Below are 19,646 nucleotides of genomic sequence, written 5' to 3'. Positions count from 1 at the left end.
AGATGTGCATAATTGTGCAGGGCTTGATGATTGTGCAGCACATCTCTCAAATTAGGAACTGCAGATGGAACGGTCATACCTTTCACACCTCGTCCTGCTGCATTCGGGCGGATGTAGGGACTTCATCAACTAAAATGTATCCTATAAGCATTTGTGAATGACAGATGGTTGTCAGACGCAGCACCAGAGCTGACTCGGTGCAGACTGTGGTTTATTTCTACCTCCACAGAACATCAGGAGATGGAAAAAGGATATAGTTTGTGAGGGTACATACCCTGCTGTTTTTAGTGTATTTATGAACTGGTGTTGATTAAATGTTCATGATGCCCTTAATTATACTAAGCAGTAATACTTAATTCAATTACAGTTTCCATTGCATTAACATAATCAGAGTATCGTGTTTTCATGGGTTCTGCTGGAGTCATTGCTTTCATAATCAAACAATGTTTGATGTGCAAGTAAACATTTCAGAAAACATCAGCTAAAACCAGTGAATAATTGTTGTGCATCCTCAAACGATATTAACAAGGGACATTCTTGATCCGTTTTGTCAATTGCTCAACAATGGCCCCCACATTTTGATGTCAAAATAAAATTCTATTTCAGTTTTACTATGAAATCACTTTGGTGTTTGTTTTGATTCTTTACGTTTTTAGATAAAACTGCAATCAACAAAAAACAAATTGGCATTGTACAGTCAATAAAAACATAAACACAACATATTTATTTTTCTTCCCGCTCATCACGGTGCCTGGTTTAGCATTCAGGCCAAAGAGTTCAATCTTTGTTTCATCAGACCAGAGAATTTTGTTTCTGATGGTCTGAGAGTCCTTCAGGTGCCTTTTGGCAAACTCCAGGCAGGCTGTCATTCTATCTGGCCACTCTACCATACAGGCCTGCTTGGTGGAGTGCTGCAGAGATGGTTGTCCTTCTGGAAGGTTCTCCTCTCTTCACAGAGCAATGCTGGAGCTCTGTCAGAGTGACCATCGGGTTCTTGGTCACCTCCCTGACTAAGGCCCTTCTCCCCCGATTGCTCAGTTTGGCTGGGCAGCCAACTCTAGGAAGAGTCCTGGTGGTTCCAAACTTCTTCCATTTATGGATGATGGAGGCCACTGTGCTCATTGGGACCTTCAATGCTGCAGAAATGTTTCTGTACCCTTCCCCAGATCTGTGCCTCGATACAATCCTGTCTCGGAGGTCTACAGACAATTCCTTGGACTTCATGGCTTGGTTTGTGCTCTGACATGCACTGTCCACTGTGGGACCTTATATAGACGTGTGTGTCTTTCCAAATCATGTCCAACCAACTGAATTTACCACAAGTGGACTCCAATCAAGTTATAGAAACATCTCAAGGATGATCAGTGGAAACAGGATGCACCTGAGCTCAATTTAAAGTGTCATGGAAAAGGCTGTGAATACTTATGTACATGTGACTTTTTTTGTTTTTTATTTTTAATAGATTTGCACAAATTTCAAAAAAAAACTTTTTAGTGTATAGTGTGCAGAATTTTGAGGACAAAAATGAATTTAATCCATTATGGAATAAGGCTGTAACATAACAAAATGTGGAAAAAGTGAAGCGCTGTGAATACTTTCCGGATGCACTGTAAATGTTGTGAACACAGCATATTTTATTGATGGCATCTTGAATGAGATATTGTGACGGTCGTGCCTTTTACCCACTGCTGTTGCCTCCTGTTGCAGCATGGCCCCATGTTGCAAGGTTCTATACAAAATTCCTGGAAGCTGAAAACATCCCAATTCCTGCCAATGTCCAACAATTCACACAGCCATTGAAGAGGAGTGGACCAGCATTCCACAGGCCATCATCAACAACCAGATCAATTCTATGCAAAAAAATTGTTTCACTGCATCAGGCAAATGATGGTCATATCAGATGCTGGCTGGTTTTCATCTTGATGTACCACATCCATCAGGTGAATAATTTATGTAGGCAAAGGTAAAATGCTCACTGCCATGGATTTTCAATTAATGAAAAATAGAAGCAAAAGCAAAAGTGTGTTTTTATATTTATTTTGAGGGTATTAATATGTCGACCTCAACAGCATTGAGTGATGAACTGGATGCTGATTGAAAACCTTTGACATTTTATCACTTTTAATCACTGTGGCTGGCCATCTGAAAGAGAAACAGCTAATACTAAATCAGAACACCCCACTTCAATAATGTGCAATAAACCAGTCTTTAATTTCGATGCGTAGTCACTAAAGTTTAGCTTCACTGTTTAAATGTTCCTTCACACTTTAACAAACATCTTGATTATAGGGAAATTCTGATGATGTCACAAACATGCAAATCCGTGTCTGACGCTACCAAGCAACTTTTCAAGCAGGCTTTAGATACTTTCTACTGAAAACAGCCAGCATTGGACAGCCACAATACTTGGTGGGTGACAAGCTTATGCTAATGTTTGCAAGCAATGCTCATCAGCTGCCACTTTCAGAGTGGATGCTAGATATTCTGAAGTGCTACGTGAGGCTGTTACTTTTTCAAAAAGTACATAATTTGTTTGAACATGACATAACCCACTGGTTTGTGAAATACTGTTTAGAATCCTTGAGTCTGGCATATTGGCCATAGCTGTCTCAGGTTTTTTTTAGGCACAAGTGACCATATTTGGATGAGCTGAGGAAGATCGACAGGTGAATCTCACTGACAATCTGAAAACGCTATGTTCGCCCACCTATACTGGAAACGTGACTGCACCCCAGGCATGTCATTCAAACCAGGCATGTCCCCGAACAGCATAATTTGCTACTATTTACAGAAATATTCTTGGAAGGACCACCAGAACACTGATCAAACTGAGGGATTTTAGCTAATGACATCATAATGACTGGACTGAATGCATTCAGTATTTAATAAGTACAAAATTGAAAAGTGAAACCTCAGTGCTAGGATACGTTTCCAGTGTTATACAAGCTGAATAGCATGATGGATTTTTCCAAATATTTAATGTTGATTTTTGAGTGGTGTACGGTACAAAACCAACACTTTGAAGGCTTATTGAAAAGGGCAAAAACATTTTTTTTAGTCAGTAACACAACAGAAGTTGACATAGTGTTTTGAAGTGCAGTTGTACTTACCTACACAAAAGGAAGAGGAATTGAAAATACAGTTCCTCTTTGTCAGAGTGGATTGTTTTTAAAGGGAATGGCTTTTAAATTCTAACTTAAAATGAGTCACATCTGCACATCAGCTTTTGTTCCTTTGTGTTGTCACTGCTTTTTGCTGGTTTCCAGGGCTGCCTCAAAGTTTCATTCTAACTCTGGGTCACGCTCAGCAGTGGAATTGCTTCTCTAAAGATTATGTAGTACATAAATCCCCTGCTTTGCTCAAGGACACTTTGGGGAAATGGATACTTGACACATACTTTTCAGTTCATGTTGTCCAGTTGAAAGAGATACTTTGTTAAAAGAAATTACATAAATACAACATATGTTCCATTTTGGTTTGTGTGATTTGTTGTTGAGATATTCTGTTTTGTTTTTCACTTTTAAATAATGTATTGCTCAGGGTAATATAGTCTCGACAATAACAGTTCATGACACCAGACTGAAACCAATTACACCTCCTCTTGCAGAGATTAAAAGGACAGACATGAAATATTTCATAATGATGAGGAGGCAGCTTTTGTTTCCATGTAAAACACAGAATGCCTCTGTAACCAAAACAGCATGACTCATGCAGTTTGGGAGAGACAGATAGTGTGACAGACTAGAGCTGGAGGCTGTCTTTAATATTGGATGTGTGGCTGAAGCGGCCTAATGGCTTAACACTGGTCTATTTGGGACCAGAATAGCCCGCTATCTGTGTGTCTGTGTGGTGGGGTGAGGTGTAGTCTTGGTGTGTGTGTGTGTGTGTGTGTGTGTGTGTGTGTGTGTGTGTGTGTGTGTGTGTGTGTGTGTGTGTGTGTGTGTGTGTGTCTGTGTGTCTGTGGGAGTGGGGGGTATTCTTGCATGTCTGTCCAAGTGTTTGAATTAAACCAGTTATTATAATTAGTGTGTTGTTTACAAATATGATTTGAACTACAATTTGCATCTGTGTTTGCATCTGTGTTTGTTTTCCTGTGTTTGCGGGGGTTTCTGCAGTTGCTCTGGCTTCCTCCTGAAATCTAAATACATGCATGTCAGGGACCTTGATCAGAGAGTATGGCACAGAGAGTTCAAGAAACTTTAATGATCCCTTGCTGTGGTTTGAGTTTTCAACGTGTGTGTGTGTGTGTGTGTGTGTGTGTGTGTGTGTGTGTGTGTGTGTGTGTGTGTGTGTGTGTGTGTGTGTGTGTGTGTTTTGTTGTCTGGGCTGTTGCTCATGTCGGAATGTTTGAATCGTCAGCTTCCTTTCTGCAATGTTGTAAGATTATTGTGCCTGTGCTGTGATTTGGCACTGAAGTGAATTGAATTGAACAAAATATTTGATAACACCGCACTAGTCTTGAATAATTGAATAAAACAGGCTGCTAAAATGTAATATAAGCATCCTGGTTTATGAATTAAATAAATTAGTATTATTAAATTTAACTTAATCCATTTCAAATTTTCATGATTTTGACCATCTTGCTTCTGCACACAATATTCACATTCCACAGATGCAGACTATAGGCACCATGTGATAAGATTATGTTCTTGGGACCTCAGGATGGGAAGATTTGACACACACTCGCACGCACACACAAACACAGGCAGAGCCCAACCTTTGTGAATGCATGTAATGTGCGACACTTTGCATTGTACACACTCTGACATTCTGCTTAGATCACCCTGGGCTGTGTTGTTGGGATATCATTGTCATAGACAGACAGACAGAAAAGCAAAGCAACAGAGAGGAAGAAAGATATGGGGGATTATAATGCTCTAATAGTGTTTGTTCTGTGCTGCTGCTCTCTCTCTCTCTCTCTCTCTCTCTCTCTCTCTCCCCTGTCTTGGTATGTGTATTAAAACCCCACACATATTCTGTAACTCAAAGCTAACATCCAGTTGTTGTTTTTTTTTTATCACTTTCTTCCTACTCTAGTTTTCCTTTTACATATTGTATAATTTGTTTAAATGCTTGCATTTATAGTAGCTACAACATCTACAAGCCACTGGTGCTGTCTTAACAAGTGTGTCAGGGTTCATGTGTGTAAGGGGAGAGAGACTGACTTTGGTGTATGTGTGTGTGATGGATGTGAGGCAGCTCAGAGGGGGCAACAGAGAGGACGGAATAAAGAGAGCTCAGTGTTTGGTGATGAGGGGGCCTGTGTGAGAATAAGAGTGTTAGAGGAAGACTGCAGCCTCTATGAGTGAGCCTGTGTAAAAGGATAGCTTAATGTGATGTGAGCAGTAAAAAGACTTGTAGTATCCTCAAGTCGAAGTGAGGCGTTACGTTATGAAATTATGAATGATAAAATCATTACAGCTCCTGCTTTCTCTGCCTGTCTGTCTGTTTATCTTTCTCAAAGGTTTAACGTTGAGAATAAAGTTAAAATGTCAAGATTTAAGTTGGAATTCGATAACAATAATAAAGTATAAATGGGGTATGTCTGGCATTAATACTAAAAGCTTACCTTTATTCTCAACATTTTGACTTTCTTCTGGAAATACAAAATTAAAAAAAGAATCATGCACCTTTTTTTTTTTATGTGGCCCTAATACTCCATCAAATGAATTACATTTCCTTGTTTTATGTGAGTTAGCTTTTGATTGCCTGAACCATCTGCAAAGCTTTGCAGCATACACAGTTTTATTAAGGCTGGAAAATATCCAACTCCAAATTATTTCAAAACAAAAGCGGGCTTCATCATCTACCCAAGCATTAAACACATTTTGATAGCTGATCTTATCAGCTCTAACTATGTAGCTCATGAATGCTGACTTCGTGAGTTGGTTGAAAATGTTGTCTCTGCCTGACTTTTAACTTGTTGTAATGACCTTTTTTAGGTCATTGATGCCATAGTTAGAGGCATTAGTTTTGGTTGTCCATTGGTCCATCCGACTCTCATGACCATCATATCTCAAGAACAGCTTGAAGAGATTTCTTCAAATGCGGCACAAACATTCTCTTTGTCCAAAAATTGGCACGGATGTTCAAACTTGACTCAAAGATGAATTGATTAGATTGTGTGGGTCAGGGCTCGAGGTCACTGTGACCTCACGTCTTTCACATTTTGTGAATGCAATATCTCAGAAATGCATTGAGCTAATTCCTTCAAATGTGGTGCAAACATTCACTTGACTCAAGGATTAACTGATTCGATGTTGCGGGGCAAAGATCACTGTGACCTCACTTACATATTTGTGGACATAATTAAAAAAATTCAGGCAAAACAGCACACAAAATCGAAAACTGCTAGAGTAATGCTGCTTTGTCTAGTTATGGTTGCTAAGCTATGATTGAGCAGTTGACCAAGTGTGAAGAAAAAATTGTCTGGTTGTGGTTGTAATATACATTATATCTTTCTTTTTTGGTTAATATACCAATTTATATACCATATAAACAGATTTTTATATTACAAGGTGGGTGTTCTCGCTCTCTCTCCCTCTCTCACACACACACACACACACACACACACACACACACACACACACACACACACACACACACACACAAACAGCCTTCAGCAGTTGCATTAGACATCTCTGTTTTTCAGGCTAACAGGTTCAGAAAGTGGATCAAAAAACCTTCATGCCCTTTATCTCTAATGCTACAGGGCTTACGTGGTAGTGTGTTAGTATAGTGAAAGTATTCAGCTCTTTTTTTTTTTTTACCATGTTTGGTACAATACATCAAAAGCATGGCATCTGCTACTACATACTGATCCCTCCCAAGTTAAGCATCTTATGATCTCTTTGATTAGCCAACTCAAATGTACAATTAATTATAAAATTAAGGTTTGGCATCAGCTTTGCTTGCTGAACGTTTAGCAGGACACTGATTCCCCACCAGCAGCAGATCTGTTCTGTATCTGACTCTGACCTCTTTGTTGTGGGCAAGGAGCAAGTATCCTGCTACTATTTCTTGGAGCTCGTGTCTCAAAGATATATGCTCTTAAAGATAAGTCCCATTTGCCTTTCTCTTCTCTTCTCCTTCTGCTTATGTTTTGACTTCTCGAGAAAAAACACATAAACACTTCCCACGTTACTAATTACCTGTTGCTTTTTAGAAAGTGCCTGTTTCGCAAGCTTAACTTGAAAACAACATCTCAGTTTATCTTTTCAGTTACAGTATAACATAAGTGTTTTCCTCCGAGGAGGATTTTAAACTATCTGTAACCTGAGAAGGGAGGAAAAGGCAGGTGTGCATCTTCATGTTCTACTAAGTCTGCTCAGTTCAGTGAACCATTGTCAAAAATAGAATCCATATTTTATTAATGTTTACAGTTTTATTATTAAGAGGCAGAAAACAAATTTTTGGGGAAATATCAGAGTCGTTTTGCTCTCAGCTAGCTGAGATTATTATATAGTATATAATAACAGGCTAAGGCAATATCAACTAGACTAATTATACAGTTGGATAAATAATTTCTAAGATGTTTAGAGCCAAAGTAGAAGTACTTGAGTAACTGATTTGTTTCATCCGGTGTCATCTGCATAACAGTGAAATGTATGCTGTCGTTGCTATCAGACTTAGCACCAAACTTTGTGGCACTCCATAACTAACTTCTCCCAGCGAGTCATTTTTGACATAGACAAATTAAATTCGATTTGATGAATAGGATTTTAAGCACCTTAGTGGAGTATCTTTAATCCTAATAATGTGTTTCAATCTCTTTAATGAAATGTTGTGATCACTCATGCCAAATTCAGCACTGAAATTAGCTGGACAAGTATAAAGACATTCCCATTGTTTGAAGCAATAAGAAGTTTGTCTGTAACTATCAACAGTGCTGTTTAGTACAATGACGCACATTTAATTTCAGCTGACTTTAAACTCGCAAATTTACTAAAAATCTAAGCATGAATGTGAAGAAAAGGGAAAAGAAAAGAACTGTTAACTGTAAACTTAACTGTTGAGATCTCTGGACAAAACACTAAATGCTGTTTTTTTATAAACACAACATTGCATTAACACTGCGTTGAGAATTATTTATATCAATTAACAGTGGGAGCACAGCTTTGCATTTGCAACGAAAGAAAATGTAAGTCAGGTCCGTCTTTTAGCTATTAAAGCACTAAAAAAGGGAAGGCTTTAGTTTCACCAAGCCGTACAGGTTTTGATAACACAGAAGCAGGCATTTTGACTTGTTCAATACAGGTGCAACCAGTAATTGTAATGATGGTGATTCCATTCAGGTGTTTTGGCAGCAGTTTTCTGGTAGTGTGTTTGCTTAATTATTGGGATACTTCATCGACTATAGCTGTCATTAGTGTAATTAGATGCACCTGTGCTCTTCCTGTTATGACAAATGTGTCAAAATGTTTGCAGGGAGGAAGCTTTATTGTTTGTTTTTTTGTGTGATTTGTGGATTTGACTTTTGCTCAACAAACCTGCACTGCATTAAATACATTACAATGCTAATTCAAACAGATGCACACAACCAACAACAAATCAATATCGACACTTTGGCCCTTCTTTTCTGTTAAAAAAAAAAGTAAAAAAAAAAAAAAAGTAAATATCCTTTTGGATCTAACTCAAATGCTGGAATTTTGAAAACTACAAGTGATGACAGGGAGGATGCTTTGAAATAAAGCCTGAGATGAGTAATTTCCAATTAGTGGTAGCAACAAAGCACTACATTTTTCATCTTCATTCTTTTAGATTCCCATCCCATTATTTATTTGCAATTCTTCAAAGTAAGGCGGTGGCTCACATAATGAGACCATCTTTGGTTTTATCATCAGCTGTTCCAGTTTTCATATTAATCAAATACAATTTTAAGCAGAACTCGAGCAGGAATTTGAGTTCCCTTGTATTGTCATACATATCAATATACAATGAAATGACTGCTGACATAGCAAATCATCTTCGATCTTAACCTTTTTTTTACTGTGTGTGTGAACAATGCACATACACAACAGTTTGCACACAGAATGCTTGAAAAAATCTGATTGTGTTCTATCAGTGTGAATTTCACATGGCTGGCTCAAAATCTGCGAGGGTGTGTGAGTTTCCATGCCTTTGCAGCTTTTGTATTCACGGGTTGTGGTCCAATCTAATTTAGTTTCAGTATTTAGATTTTAATCAGTTGAAAAATTGATGTTTTTGAACCCCCTCCCCCCCCCCAAAAAAAACAAAAACAAAAAACAAAACCCTGTTTCAGAGCAATGTTAATATATTTTTTTTGCTTTTCTTGCTGCCATAGTTGTAATAAAGGGCTTAATTTTTTTCAGTTTTTACAGCATATTGGCCCACACGCAACAATATTTGCAGGATTATCCTGATCTTTTTTCTTTTCATTTGTAGCTTGAAAACACTGATAGATACAAACAGACTGTAACATCCATTCAATGTATTACTCCAATGGAGGACTCATAACAGTCATTTTTATTGTTCCTCTCTCTATATTTAGCATTTAAATTCAAAATATAAGCAAAATATTACCCTTTACCAGGTCTAACTGGCATTACCTAAATCCTGGCCTGCGCCTTTGAGTAAAATGGAGCAATGTAATGCAGGCCAACGTTTGTATGGTGAGCACAGTGGTTTTGCAGATATTATACCAAAATTAATGAGTACCAAAATTATTTAAACACAGTACATACTTTTTTTTTTTTTTTTTTTTTTCAATGGCCTTATGTTGGAAAAGTTACTCAGAGGCTTGGTTCAAAATCAAACACATCGGACATTTATTCTTGCAAGAAGGAGCAACTACATGCACCCTCAAAGAGAGGTGTTCAGCAGTGCTCCCAGATCTCCTCCGTAGGGCAACGTGACAAACAGTTGACAGTCACCCCCAATTCCTTTGTATCTGCTTTCATATGGTAATACTGAGTTGGTTGTAGGTCACAAGATAAGGACACAGGGGAGTTGTCAATTAGATGTGGAAAGTAAAACAAAATGAATCACTTGCAAATAAGACAGACAACAAAAGAGACTTTTCAGAGCCTGCTTAACAAGAGACTTTCTGGAGCCACAATGCAAATGAGAGAAAGAGGCTTTATTGTTCTCCTCTTGGAGCGAATTAGGTCAGATGGCCATGATTGGCAAAGTGATAATTAATGGTGATGATTTGTAGGTGCAAGATGGCAGACATCTTGTTTACCTGCCACCTTAGGATTGTATTATCTTCAGTCCAATGGTATTACCTGAGCCATTTATCAATATTGCGTGTACAGTAGTATGTGCAAGACTAATGGTGTTAAAACATCATTAGTGTTTGTTTTGGAGGTCCTTTTCCATTGTTTCTTTTCTTCTAAATAAGATATGCTCACTGATGATGTCTTCTTTATTTTGTGCCTCTGGTCCTTTGTGGTTCCCAAGTGGAACCAACTTTTTGGGTTTAGAGTGGTCCAAATTTAGGTTTTCAAATCAGAATAGAACCAGATTTGAGTTGATGGAAATGCTCCGAGGCGGTCGGAAGTTCTGGGCACATATTGTGCATAGTGTCTGACTTCTCTTTACATAACTGTTTGCTTCACATGCTCAGTCAACGCAGGTCTGTTTAACCAAAGAGGTGGCCAATCAGTAAGCACCCATATGATACATCAATAACTTTTGGTGTCATTTAGTGGCATCATTTCTCCAAAACATTGTCAGCTGCTGCTGGCTTGTTTTAAATGAGAATCTGAATGATCTGTTCTATGTTGTCTCTAACATTTGTCCCTACTCTGTCCTGTTTCCTCCAGATGCCAGTGGAGACTAGAGAGATGAAGACTTTATCCCTGCTCTTCCTCATCTTCCTCCTTTCCTCAGGATCCTGTGACGACGTCAAGTACATATCCAAGAGGAATTCAGGTAGGATGAAGAGCCTTGGTGTTTGTTGTCTCCAGGCGCAATCTGTTTTGCTAAAAATGAGCCTTCATCTCCATGAAAGTTACCAAGCTTATTATTTTTGGGCTTTTTGTTGCTTACTGATCTTCCCTTTGTTTTTGTTTCACTTCAGTCCTCTCTAGATAATGCTACCTCTTGTCTTTTATGATTTTACTCCTCCTCACTCTTATTTTCCCTTTTGCTTTCAAATACATGCTCACTCTCGTTTTACCCCAGCAATCTTCTCTCCTCCGGTCCTCCCTGATGGATTGACATCTTTTAAGTCATTGCAATGGATATGTGGTGTTACTTTGCTCTAGCCAGTTCTTTCTTCTCCGCAATCACCACCTCTGCCTTTCTCAGATAGCATCCCTCTCCAAACTCTATCTTGGAGCTCAGATGGCTCTCTCTCTCCGTTTCCTTGCCTCTCTTTTTCTTCTGAGGGTGTGTAATGATCAGCCTGCTCTGACTGCTGCTGTCACTGTTGCTGCTGCTGTGCTTATTTGTGTATCAGCAGGCCAGCTGATGACAGATCTGCTGATGGTCTTTTATTCACAATCGATTTGTTGTGGCTCGCTGATAGGCTTGACATAGAGAGTTGGATTGGGCTATTGATGAATGGCACTCGGTCTCAATAATGCTTTGTGTGATACTGTATGGTGAGTTAAGTGTGTGGTACAGATGAGCTATACATTCTCTGCTTAGCACTGTATTTAATTTTTAAGCTGTCTTTTTGTTTGAACAGAATATTTGATTTACAGTTTTACAGGCGGTGGTTCTGAAATTATAAATATTATAAACAGAATCTCTATGTTATGCACCCCTGCCAAGTCCTGAATGTGATAAAAACACAGAAAATTACTTGGCAATTTTGAGCAAACTCAGGTCATCTAATTATAACAATTCAGTTAGAATTGATCCTCCTGTAATGTAATCCTGTCTCACAATTCAGCTTGTATAAGTGAGTGTTGGTCCTGGCGGTTTAATCAAGGGAATTGGAGGGCAACCATAATAATCCTTTAGTGTTTTTTTTTGTAATTACACACACTCAGCATCTAAAAATGACATTACTTTGCTTTACCGAGCAACCGCAAGAATAACAAAGTTGAAGTTTGTTTATTCTTGCTATGCGTGATGGAATCCTGCATGAACACTCTATTTTCCAAGATGGAGTGTATGTTTTTTGTTAATTTAAATTAGTTTTGTGTTTATGTTGTTTGTTGTGCTCTTCACACTAAAGTGGGTGGAATTCAATTGGAAAAAGTTGATGCCACATATTTGGCCAAACCAATTAGGATTTAGAAACATTTAAATCTGACAACAGTTTTTTTTTTTTTTTATAATCATTGTGATTGAAATCTGATGAAGCCACACGCAGGGACTGGAAGGAGAACTTTTGAGTTTTAACGGAATATTTCCGAATTTTAGAAGTCATGAAAAGACTGATACCACTTGTCATGTCTGCATGGTAAATCTGTTGCTGGAGCCAGTTTCAGATTATGTTTAGTTGAGGATTAAGACAGGAAACAAGGGACAACTGTAGGACTGGCTCTGTCTAGCTATCAGAAATCAGTCATCAGCCAACCAGCAGAGACTCAAAGAAGTTACCATTCTTGAACAAGACATAGTCCAGCAAATAACCCTCTGGAAAAGGAAGAAAGGATGCATGTATACTTTGGTTTTGTATGACTTTAACAAATGGGAACACCTTGGATATATTCCAATTGTTGCATCCTCTACACTCATTTATACCCCACTGTGAGCATTTCAGAATCAAGGTATTTAGTCAACAAAATTACTCTCTTTGGTCATTTGTCTGAGATTTTTGTACTTCTAGGAAAAGTATGTTACGTTATTATATGGTCTCCTTTTGTCTGTTTTAATTGTGTTTATTGGTTTTATTTCCTACGTTGTTGGGCTGTAGCCTAAATACAAAGTTGATTCAGTTGGCTGAGTTAGTCATTAATACATTCATCCTTATAATTATTTTATAACTATTTCACAGACAGTGCCTGTTAGCAGTAGACAAATACATTTGTTCACCTACTAGTGATGTGATATACGATTGGAAGTCTGTACATGTGTTTTTAGGGCCCGAGCACCGATGGTGCGAAAGCCCTATTGTTATTCGTAAAATTAGGGCCCGAGCACCAAAGGTGTGAAAGCCCTATTGTTATTCATAAAATTATTATTCTTTTCGTTCCTTATTTTTCTCCATAAAGAACTGCATTTTTGGAGGCTTTATCATATTAAAAAACTCATGAAAGTTTTTACACACATCTCTCCTGGTGAAAAATGTTGTATTCTAGTGGAGTTGCGAGTGGGCGTGGCTAAATGGCTTGCTAGCTCCCCCTAAAAAGATGCCCCATTTACTATTTACCTACATGTGTATCACACCTAGACATACAAAAAAGTTGCAATGCACCATTACGTCACCTCGACAGGAAGTCCGCCATTTTGAATTTAGTTGCCATTTTTGGTGATTCGCACATGTTGTACGAACTCCTAGGGATTTTGTCGGACCGACTTGACATTTTTTCCGTGCACAGTTAACATGTTTGGGATTAAAAGTTATTGAAATAATTAGGTTTTGTCGATTCATGTGCCTGTCACTTGGCAGCCATTTTGAGGGTCTTGCCATGAAATTACAAGTTGCTTTAAATCTTATGTAAATGGACCGACCTTCTCCAAACATCACAGATATGATAACAGCCCCGCCCTGAAGACACCTGTGTGGTAATATTCACTCATACTCATAGCACCCCATGGTGGCAACTGAAAATTACACTTTTCATAATTTTACATGCTACGTCGACCTGGTTGATCACATGAACCTAAAGTCGGGATCAGAATAGCTTAAACATGTGGTTGATGATATATTGAGACATTCATTCGACTTTGTCAATGGGTGTCTCCGTGGCGATGCGGCAAAGTTTAATGTCTCGCCGTGACACAGGAAGTTGATGTTTAAGGTCAAAGGATGCTTGAAACCTCACGAAACGTGTCACATACATCCGGCGTGGTGAGACGATACATCTGTGACAGGCATCTTGGTATCACTAGTGGGTTCTTCCAGCATGAACGACAACAGGCAGCCGATGTAAGGTTTCCACGGTGTTTTATTCCACCAAATACAAATACACAATAAATACCACACAGTTGCTGTGTGCGCGTTTGTCCAGCAGCCACCGTGCTGCTCTATGTGTCCTCTGTAGCTCCTGGTCTGGTGACCTGCTTGGCTTTTTATGTGGATTAGAGAGGGACAATCAGGGATGTGATTCAGTTCCTCCTGCAGCTGAGCAAACGCCCTGCCACCACAACCCGCCACAATCTGATATGTGTTTTACGAGTGGGCGTGGCCAAACGGCTTGCCAGCAACCCCTAAACTGCAGCCCTGGCACCTAGTTTCAGCTACATGCACCAAATTTGTTGGATATGTGTATCACGCCGAGTTGTACCGAAAAGTCTCTTGTTATCATGAATTTGTTTTCGTCAATCAGTGTGCCCGTGGCTTGACGGCCATTTTGAGCGTCTCGACATGAAACTACAAGTGACTGTAACTTTTATGTACATATTCCGATCTTCCTCAAACATTCCATCTTTGATAGCAGTCACGCCCTGAAGACACCTGACAGTAATATTCCGTCATAGTCGTAGCACCCCCTGCTGGAGACAGGAAACGAGACAAATAAAGCAACTTTAAGCGGGGATATGCGGTCCCTCGCGCGCTGCATGTCGGGGAGCCGGCTTCGGGGAGCCGACGCGCAGCGTGTGAGGGCCTGTGTATCACTGCTTGCAGTTTTAATGTTGTGAATATACTTTAAACTGATTCTCCATGCTGTTCCTGTGTTGGCCTTCCTGCTGGATGCAGCTTCTATCAAAAGCAGACTTGTCGCATTTTTTTAGCGGAGGAGAGTGAACAGCCACTCCGGGGACTCTTCTGAAATGCACTTTGGCATGTCTGGTGGAATGACAGGAATTGTCCAGAATGGTTGCAATCAGCTCCATTAGCTGTGTTGCAGCCGAAACGTGACGCAAATGTGGTCTCGGTGGAAATTAGGTTTTTCCTGCTGGCCTCACAAGTCCATTCCCACTCAACCTATACATTTCATAAAAGTGACATACATGTAACACACTTTTAAAGTCTTTTTAAAGGGCTCGTGGGACATCTTAGAAACACAAAACTTTTGTGATATTAAACCTTGTTTGCTGGTCCAAATGTTCAATGCAACAGCGTGATGAACCACCTGGACTAATTGGCAGCAAGAGTGTTTGGTGTTAACAAGTGTTAACTTGTGAATTTCAAATTTATGCTGGAAGGTTAATTTTGCAACTAACTTTGAACATGATATCAAATCAGCAGACTTACTAAGATGTCAAACTTGAATGAATAATAACTAAAGATTGCTACTATCCATTAATGACTTTTCAAAGACATTTAATCTTGTCAGTTTTGCCTAAATTGTAGTTTAATGTGATGAATCTCAAAGGAAATTAGAGGAGTGAGATATACAATGTAACAATGGACAGAACTGAACCAGTAATGAGATTCCTGCTTGTAGGGAAATCCTGCCCTCCACTGATGTTCTCTACAAGGAGATCAAAGGTCAGGGTCATCTACAGAAGATCTAGCACCCCTGCAGCTGCCAGCAATTCATTGATGTGGTGAAGGAGATATTTGCCGAAATGTCTTCCAGGTCAGCCTGACACCCACATAAAATCGTTCCCATGGGTATTGTATGGCAGAACATCTAGGCTACAGAGATGTGGAATGCAAAACTGAATCATTTTTAATCCGAAGCAAAAGTAAAGCAAAGCAAAACAAATGCAACAAAATAATTGTTGAATTTGTTCTTTTGTGAGAGTAAAACTTGGTGAGTGTTCACTCAATGTCATTTATTCGTCTTCTCACCTCTTTCTGTCTGCATGTCTGTGTCTCTGGCACACCCGCTGTTCAACATGCTGACTGTGTGTGGGTTAGCTGGTGGGAGTTTTTGTTTGGTATTTGCTGCGTATGTGTGCGCGTGTGCTCACAGGCCTACCTGCATGCGTGAAGCGGTCAGCTTCTTGCCATATTGAACAGTAACTGTGTGTGCGTGTGGGTGCTTCATATAACCAGGTTTTAAAGAGGATGTGTGTGTGTGTGTGTGTGTGTGTGTGTGTGAACTCCCCAAGTGTGCTTCAGTGTATGCTCTCTGGATTTGCGCTCTGCTTGCATGTCTGTGTGTGGGAGAGGTGTGCACAGAGCAATTATGTGATCAGAGCAGAGCCAAGCGGACATTTACGTGGGCGAGTGCTACAGTCGGCCAAAGATATGCTGTTAGATCTTTTCTCTCTCACTGCTTGTGTGTGAGTGTATGGCTGGACACCATATGGACAGGAACTACCATTTCCTTGTGTCAGTCTCCCCCTGCTGCGCTGCATTGCTTTGATGCACCACCTGCTGCAGTAAAAGGGGACTAATAGTGATGAGACAAAATAGAGGGCAGGGTGGTGGCATACAATCAGGCACTTTGAAGTGATTTTTATACAGATCTAGATACAGATAATAAATATGAAACAATACAATTGCAATATAATACCGTCGGAGACCTTTAAGGAAATCTTCGATTACCTTTCGGAGGTCAGGTGTGTACTGTACGAGGTGCGATCAGAAGCTTCTGAGACAAATGAAATGAGCGCAGCACAGTAATACACATGGACATGCATGTAATACATGGTCAAGTAAGTATAGTACATTACATCGCTTGATCAACATCAGCACCTGTGTTGCATGCCTTTTCCTGACCACTGGTACTGGTACTGGTATTTCACTGGATTTGAAACTTGTGCAGAGTGTGCACATCACATTTTTGTCCAACTTTTAAGGAATAGAAGGAAGTCACAGGCAGCCAAATCCAGACATTTGCATGTTGTCATGTTGGAGAATCCAAGTGTCATCGCTCCACTTTTGAATTCGTTTGGGCTGAATGTTTTCCCTAAAACGTCTCAAAACATCACAGAACTCGTCACTGATGGTCCTTGGGACCCTGGGAGACATATTCAATGTCCAAACCACCTGTTTGCGCTCCTGACCTGACGTGCCTTCTTCGGTCTTGGACAGCGATGTTCTGCCCCTCTTGAAACGCAAATGCAATTTAAAACAACTCACCTGTCTTATTGCTTTATTGCTATGGGCTTTCTGAAAGTATTTTGAAGATCCAGAGTTTAACAAAAAATTGGGAACAAAGACACAAATGTGCAAATGGTCTCCAGGCTTCAAAACGTCAGTTTACAAATCAATGGGGGATGTCACTGTTGTTGTTGCTGATTTATATTTGCTGAAAAATATTAACCCTGCTCAACTCTGCTGTCAGTGTTATAAGATTTTTTTATACTGACATTATACAGACAGAAAAGTACATGATGGACTTGATGTACATCTTTTTTTCAAGCCAAGAGTGCAAAAACATGTTGGCCATCCATTTCAGCAACTCAGACAGGAAGATGCTTTATGAAGAACACATATTACAACTTGTAGTAAGCAAGCAAGCAACAGCATCAAATATACATGTAGCTGCAGATAGAACATGAGGGAGTGTGTGGTTCATATCTCTGTGCTGGGAGAGTTCTGTAATTAGAAAGTGAGGTAAGAGAAAATGGAGTAATTATGGGGGGGAAACCAACACTATTACAAACTTGAGGTCTCTAGCAACCCAGCACTTACAGAATATCATGCAGATTAAACTAAAAGTTAAAATTATATAGTTGTTAACCTTTACAGAGTGTAGTATTAACAATAATGAACGCAAAAAAATTGACACCATGAATTTTTCTCTGTGTAGAGACTGATATATTTCACATTTTCATTCATTCTCATTTTCACTCATTACTCTCCACTTAGGCAAGTGCATGTTTTTCGGTTCTTCTGACTTCCAAAGTTGGAAATGTACTGTGGAAAACTACTTGTGCCCATTAATAGAAGCAAGGTTAAGGGAAACTATGTGAGATTTCCTCATCAGCCCTGACTTTTCTTGAGGTAAATGTTCTTGTGGTTCTGAAAACAATTCCATAATTATTAAAATATTAGGCCTCAAAGTACAGTATGTTTAGGGACTGTCACATTAGGCAGTCACATTTCTGCTCCACCTGAGCAGGTGCAGTGTCCTCGGGTTCTGAGTCAGATCTGATCCACTGCTTGCTCCTTCCCAGTGGACAGTTCAAGCTCAAGCACAAGATGTTGACGGCTGAAATGCCAAACTCCAAGTTTCAAAAATGCAGTTCACAAACCAACAGGTGACATCACGGGGTTGCTGCTTGGTCAGTATCTGATTTTACAATTTATTTATTTATCTATTCTGATAAATCTTATGGTAAAAGTTTTGCTCTCACAGCTCTTCTCAGTTTGAAAAGTTTGGCTTAATGCTGATGCACATCTTCAAACCTCTATTTGAAGAGGCACTAAGACTGATTTGGGGGCTAAAAGCACCTAGTCCACAAAAATATACATTCATCTTATGTTGCAGTCAGAACAAATGAGAACATATGTATTGTATATGTCAACAATTACTAAATTTGCATTAAAGAAAGTTTATGACTGTCATCACACATTATTATAGAGCCAAGGCTATACTGTAAGCATTTTTAAGGACTCTTGTGCATCTAATATCTCAAATATTTTTTTTTACTACTGTTTTTTAAAAAAAACATTTTTATTGTTAAATGCTTAATTTATTGTATTTTTTGATTTGTAACTGTATTACATGAACGTTTGGAAGTTTTATATATCAGAAAAATTGTTTATATGTTTATTTTACTTCAAATTTGAGAATTATTTTCTATTTCTTATTCATACTCTAATCTAATATTATTTTTCACTAACCTCATTTTAGCATGGCTTTGGAGTATGTATGATTCATTTTTATATTCATCAAACCATTCAGTGACCTTATTTTTTCACCAGTCTGTTGTTAAATGATTCTTTTCTCATGTGTACTTCCATTTCCAAACTGTAGCACAGTAGACTGAGTGAAGGAAAAATGCCATTACAGCTAATTGTGTTAAGTAACTACATTTACACAAAGGCAGAACTGTTTCTTAGATTAGCCCATTTTATGAACGTGCTAATGAGCTCGACAGTTGCTACACAGGCATGACAGGGCTGGAAATAATGCCTGCAAGTCATACAGGCTCATATGTGCATATCCATACACACACACACATTCATACATTCTGGCCACATTCAGGCAGAATCACACTCACAGTTTTAACACTTTTGCGTGTTTACACCCAAGCAGCAAACACACACACGCACACGCACGCACACACACACACACACACACACACACACACACACACACACACACACACACACACACACACACACACACACACACACACACACACAGCTGCACAGTCGCCCACATCACCACATTTATACATACATGAATAGGGGTGCAGAGCTCTTTGTTGAAGTACCGGAACACAGCAGTGACAAGTGTGCACATGGGCTTGTGCACAATTAAGTTGTTGCTGTTTCTGAGAGTGTGTATGCCCTGGTCCTTCCGGTGGCAAGTTCACATACAATAGTCAATAATGTATATTTATATAAATATGGTTGTTTGTATTGCGGCATGGTGGTGCAGTGGTTAGCATTGCCGTCTCGAATCCGGGCCTGGGCCTTTCTGTGCAGAGTTTGCATGTTCTTCCTGTGCCTGCGTGGGTTCTCTCCGGGTACTCCGGCTTCCTCCCACCAT

General features: G+C 39.3%; 1 protein-coding gene across 3 annotated transcripts in view; it reads left to right on the top strand.

The window, feature by feature from the left end:
* Positions 1–19,646, top strand: part of il1rapl2 (interleukin 1 receptor accessory protein-like 2) — a 446,491-nt gene that overhangs the window by 61,437 nt on the left and 365,408 nt on the right. For all 3 annotated transcript variants that reach the window (XM_069170885.1, XM_069170884.1, XM_069170886.1), the window contains one exon: positions 10,788–10,896. In XM_069170885.1, coding sequence (XP_069026986.1) covers positions 10,788–10,896 — 109 coding nt within the window. Of the gene's footprint in view, positions 1–10,787; positions 10,897–19,646 lie in introns of those variants that run through there.

This window comes from Embiotoca jacksoni, unplaced genomic scaffold (genome assembly GCF_022577435.1).
Source record: "Embiotoca jacksoni isolate LCO1_2020_lvr unplaced genomic scaffold, fEmbJac1.0.p SCAF_5, whole genome shotgun sequence".
NCBI lineage: Eukaryota > Metazoa > Chordata > Actinopteri > Embiotocidae > Embiotoca > Embiotoca jacksoni.
This window is presented reverse-complemented; position numbering and strand designations above follow the sequence as displayed.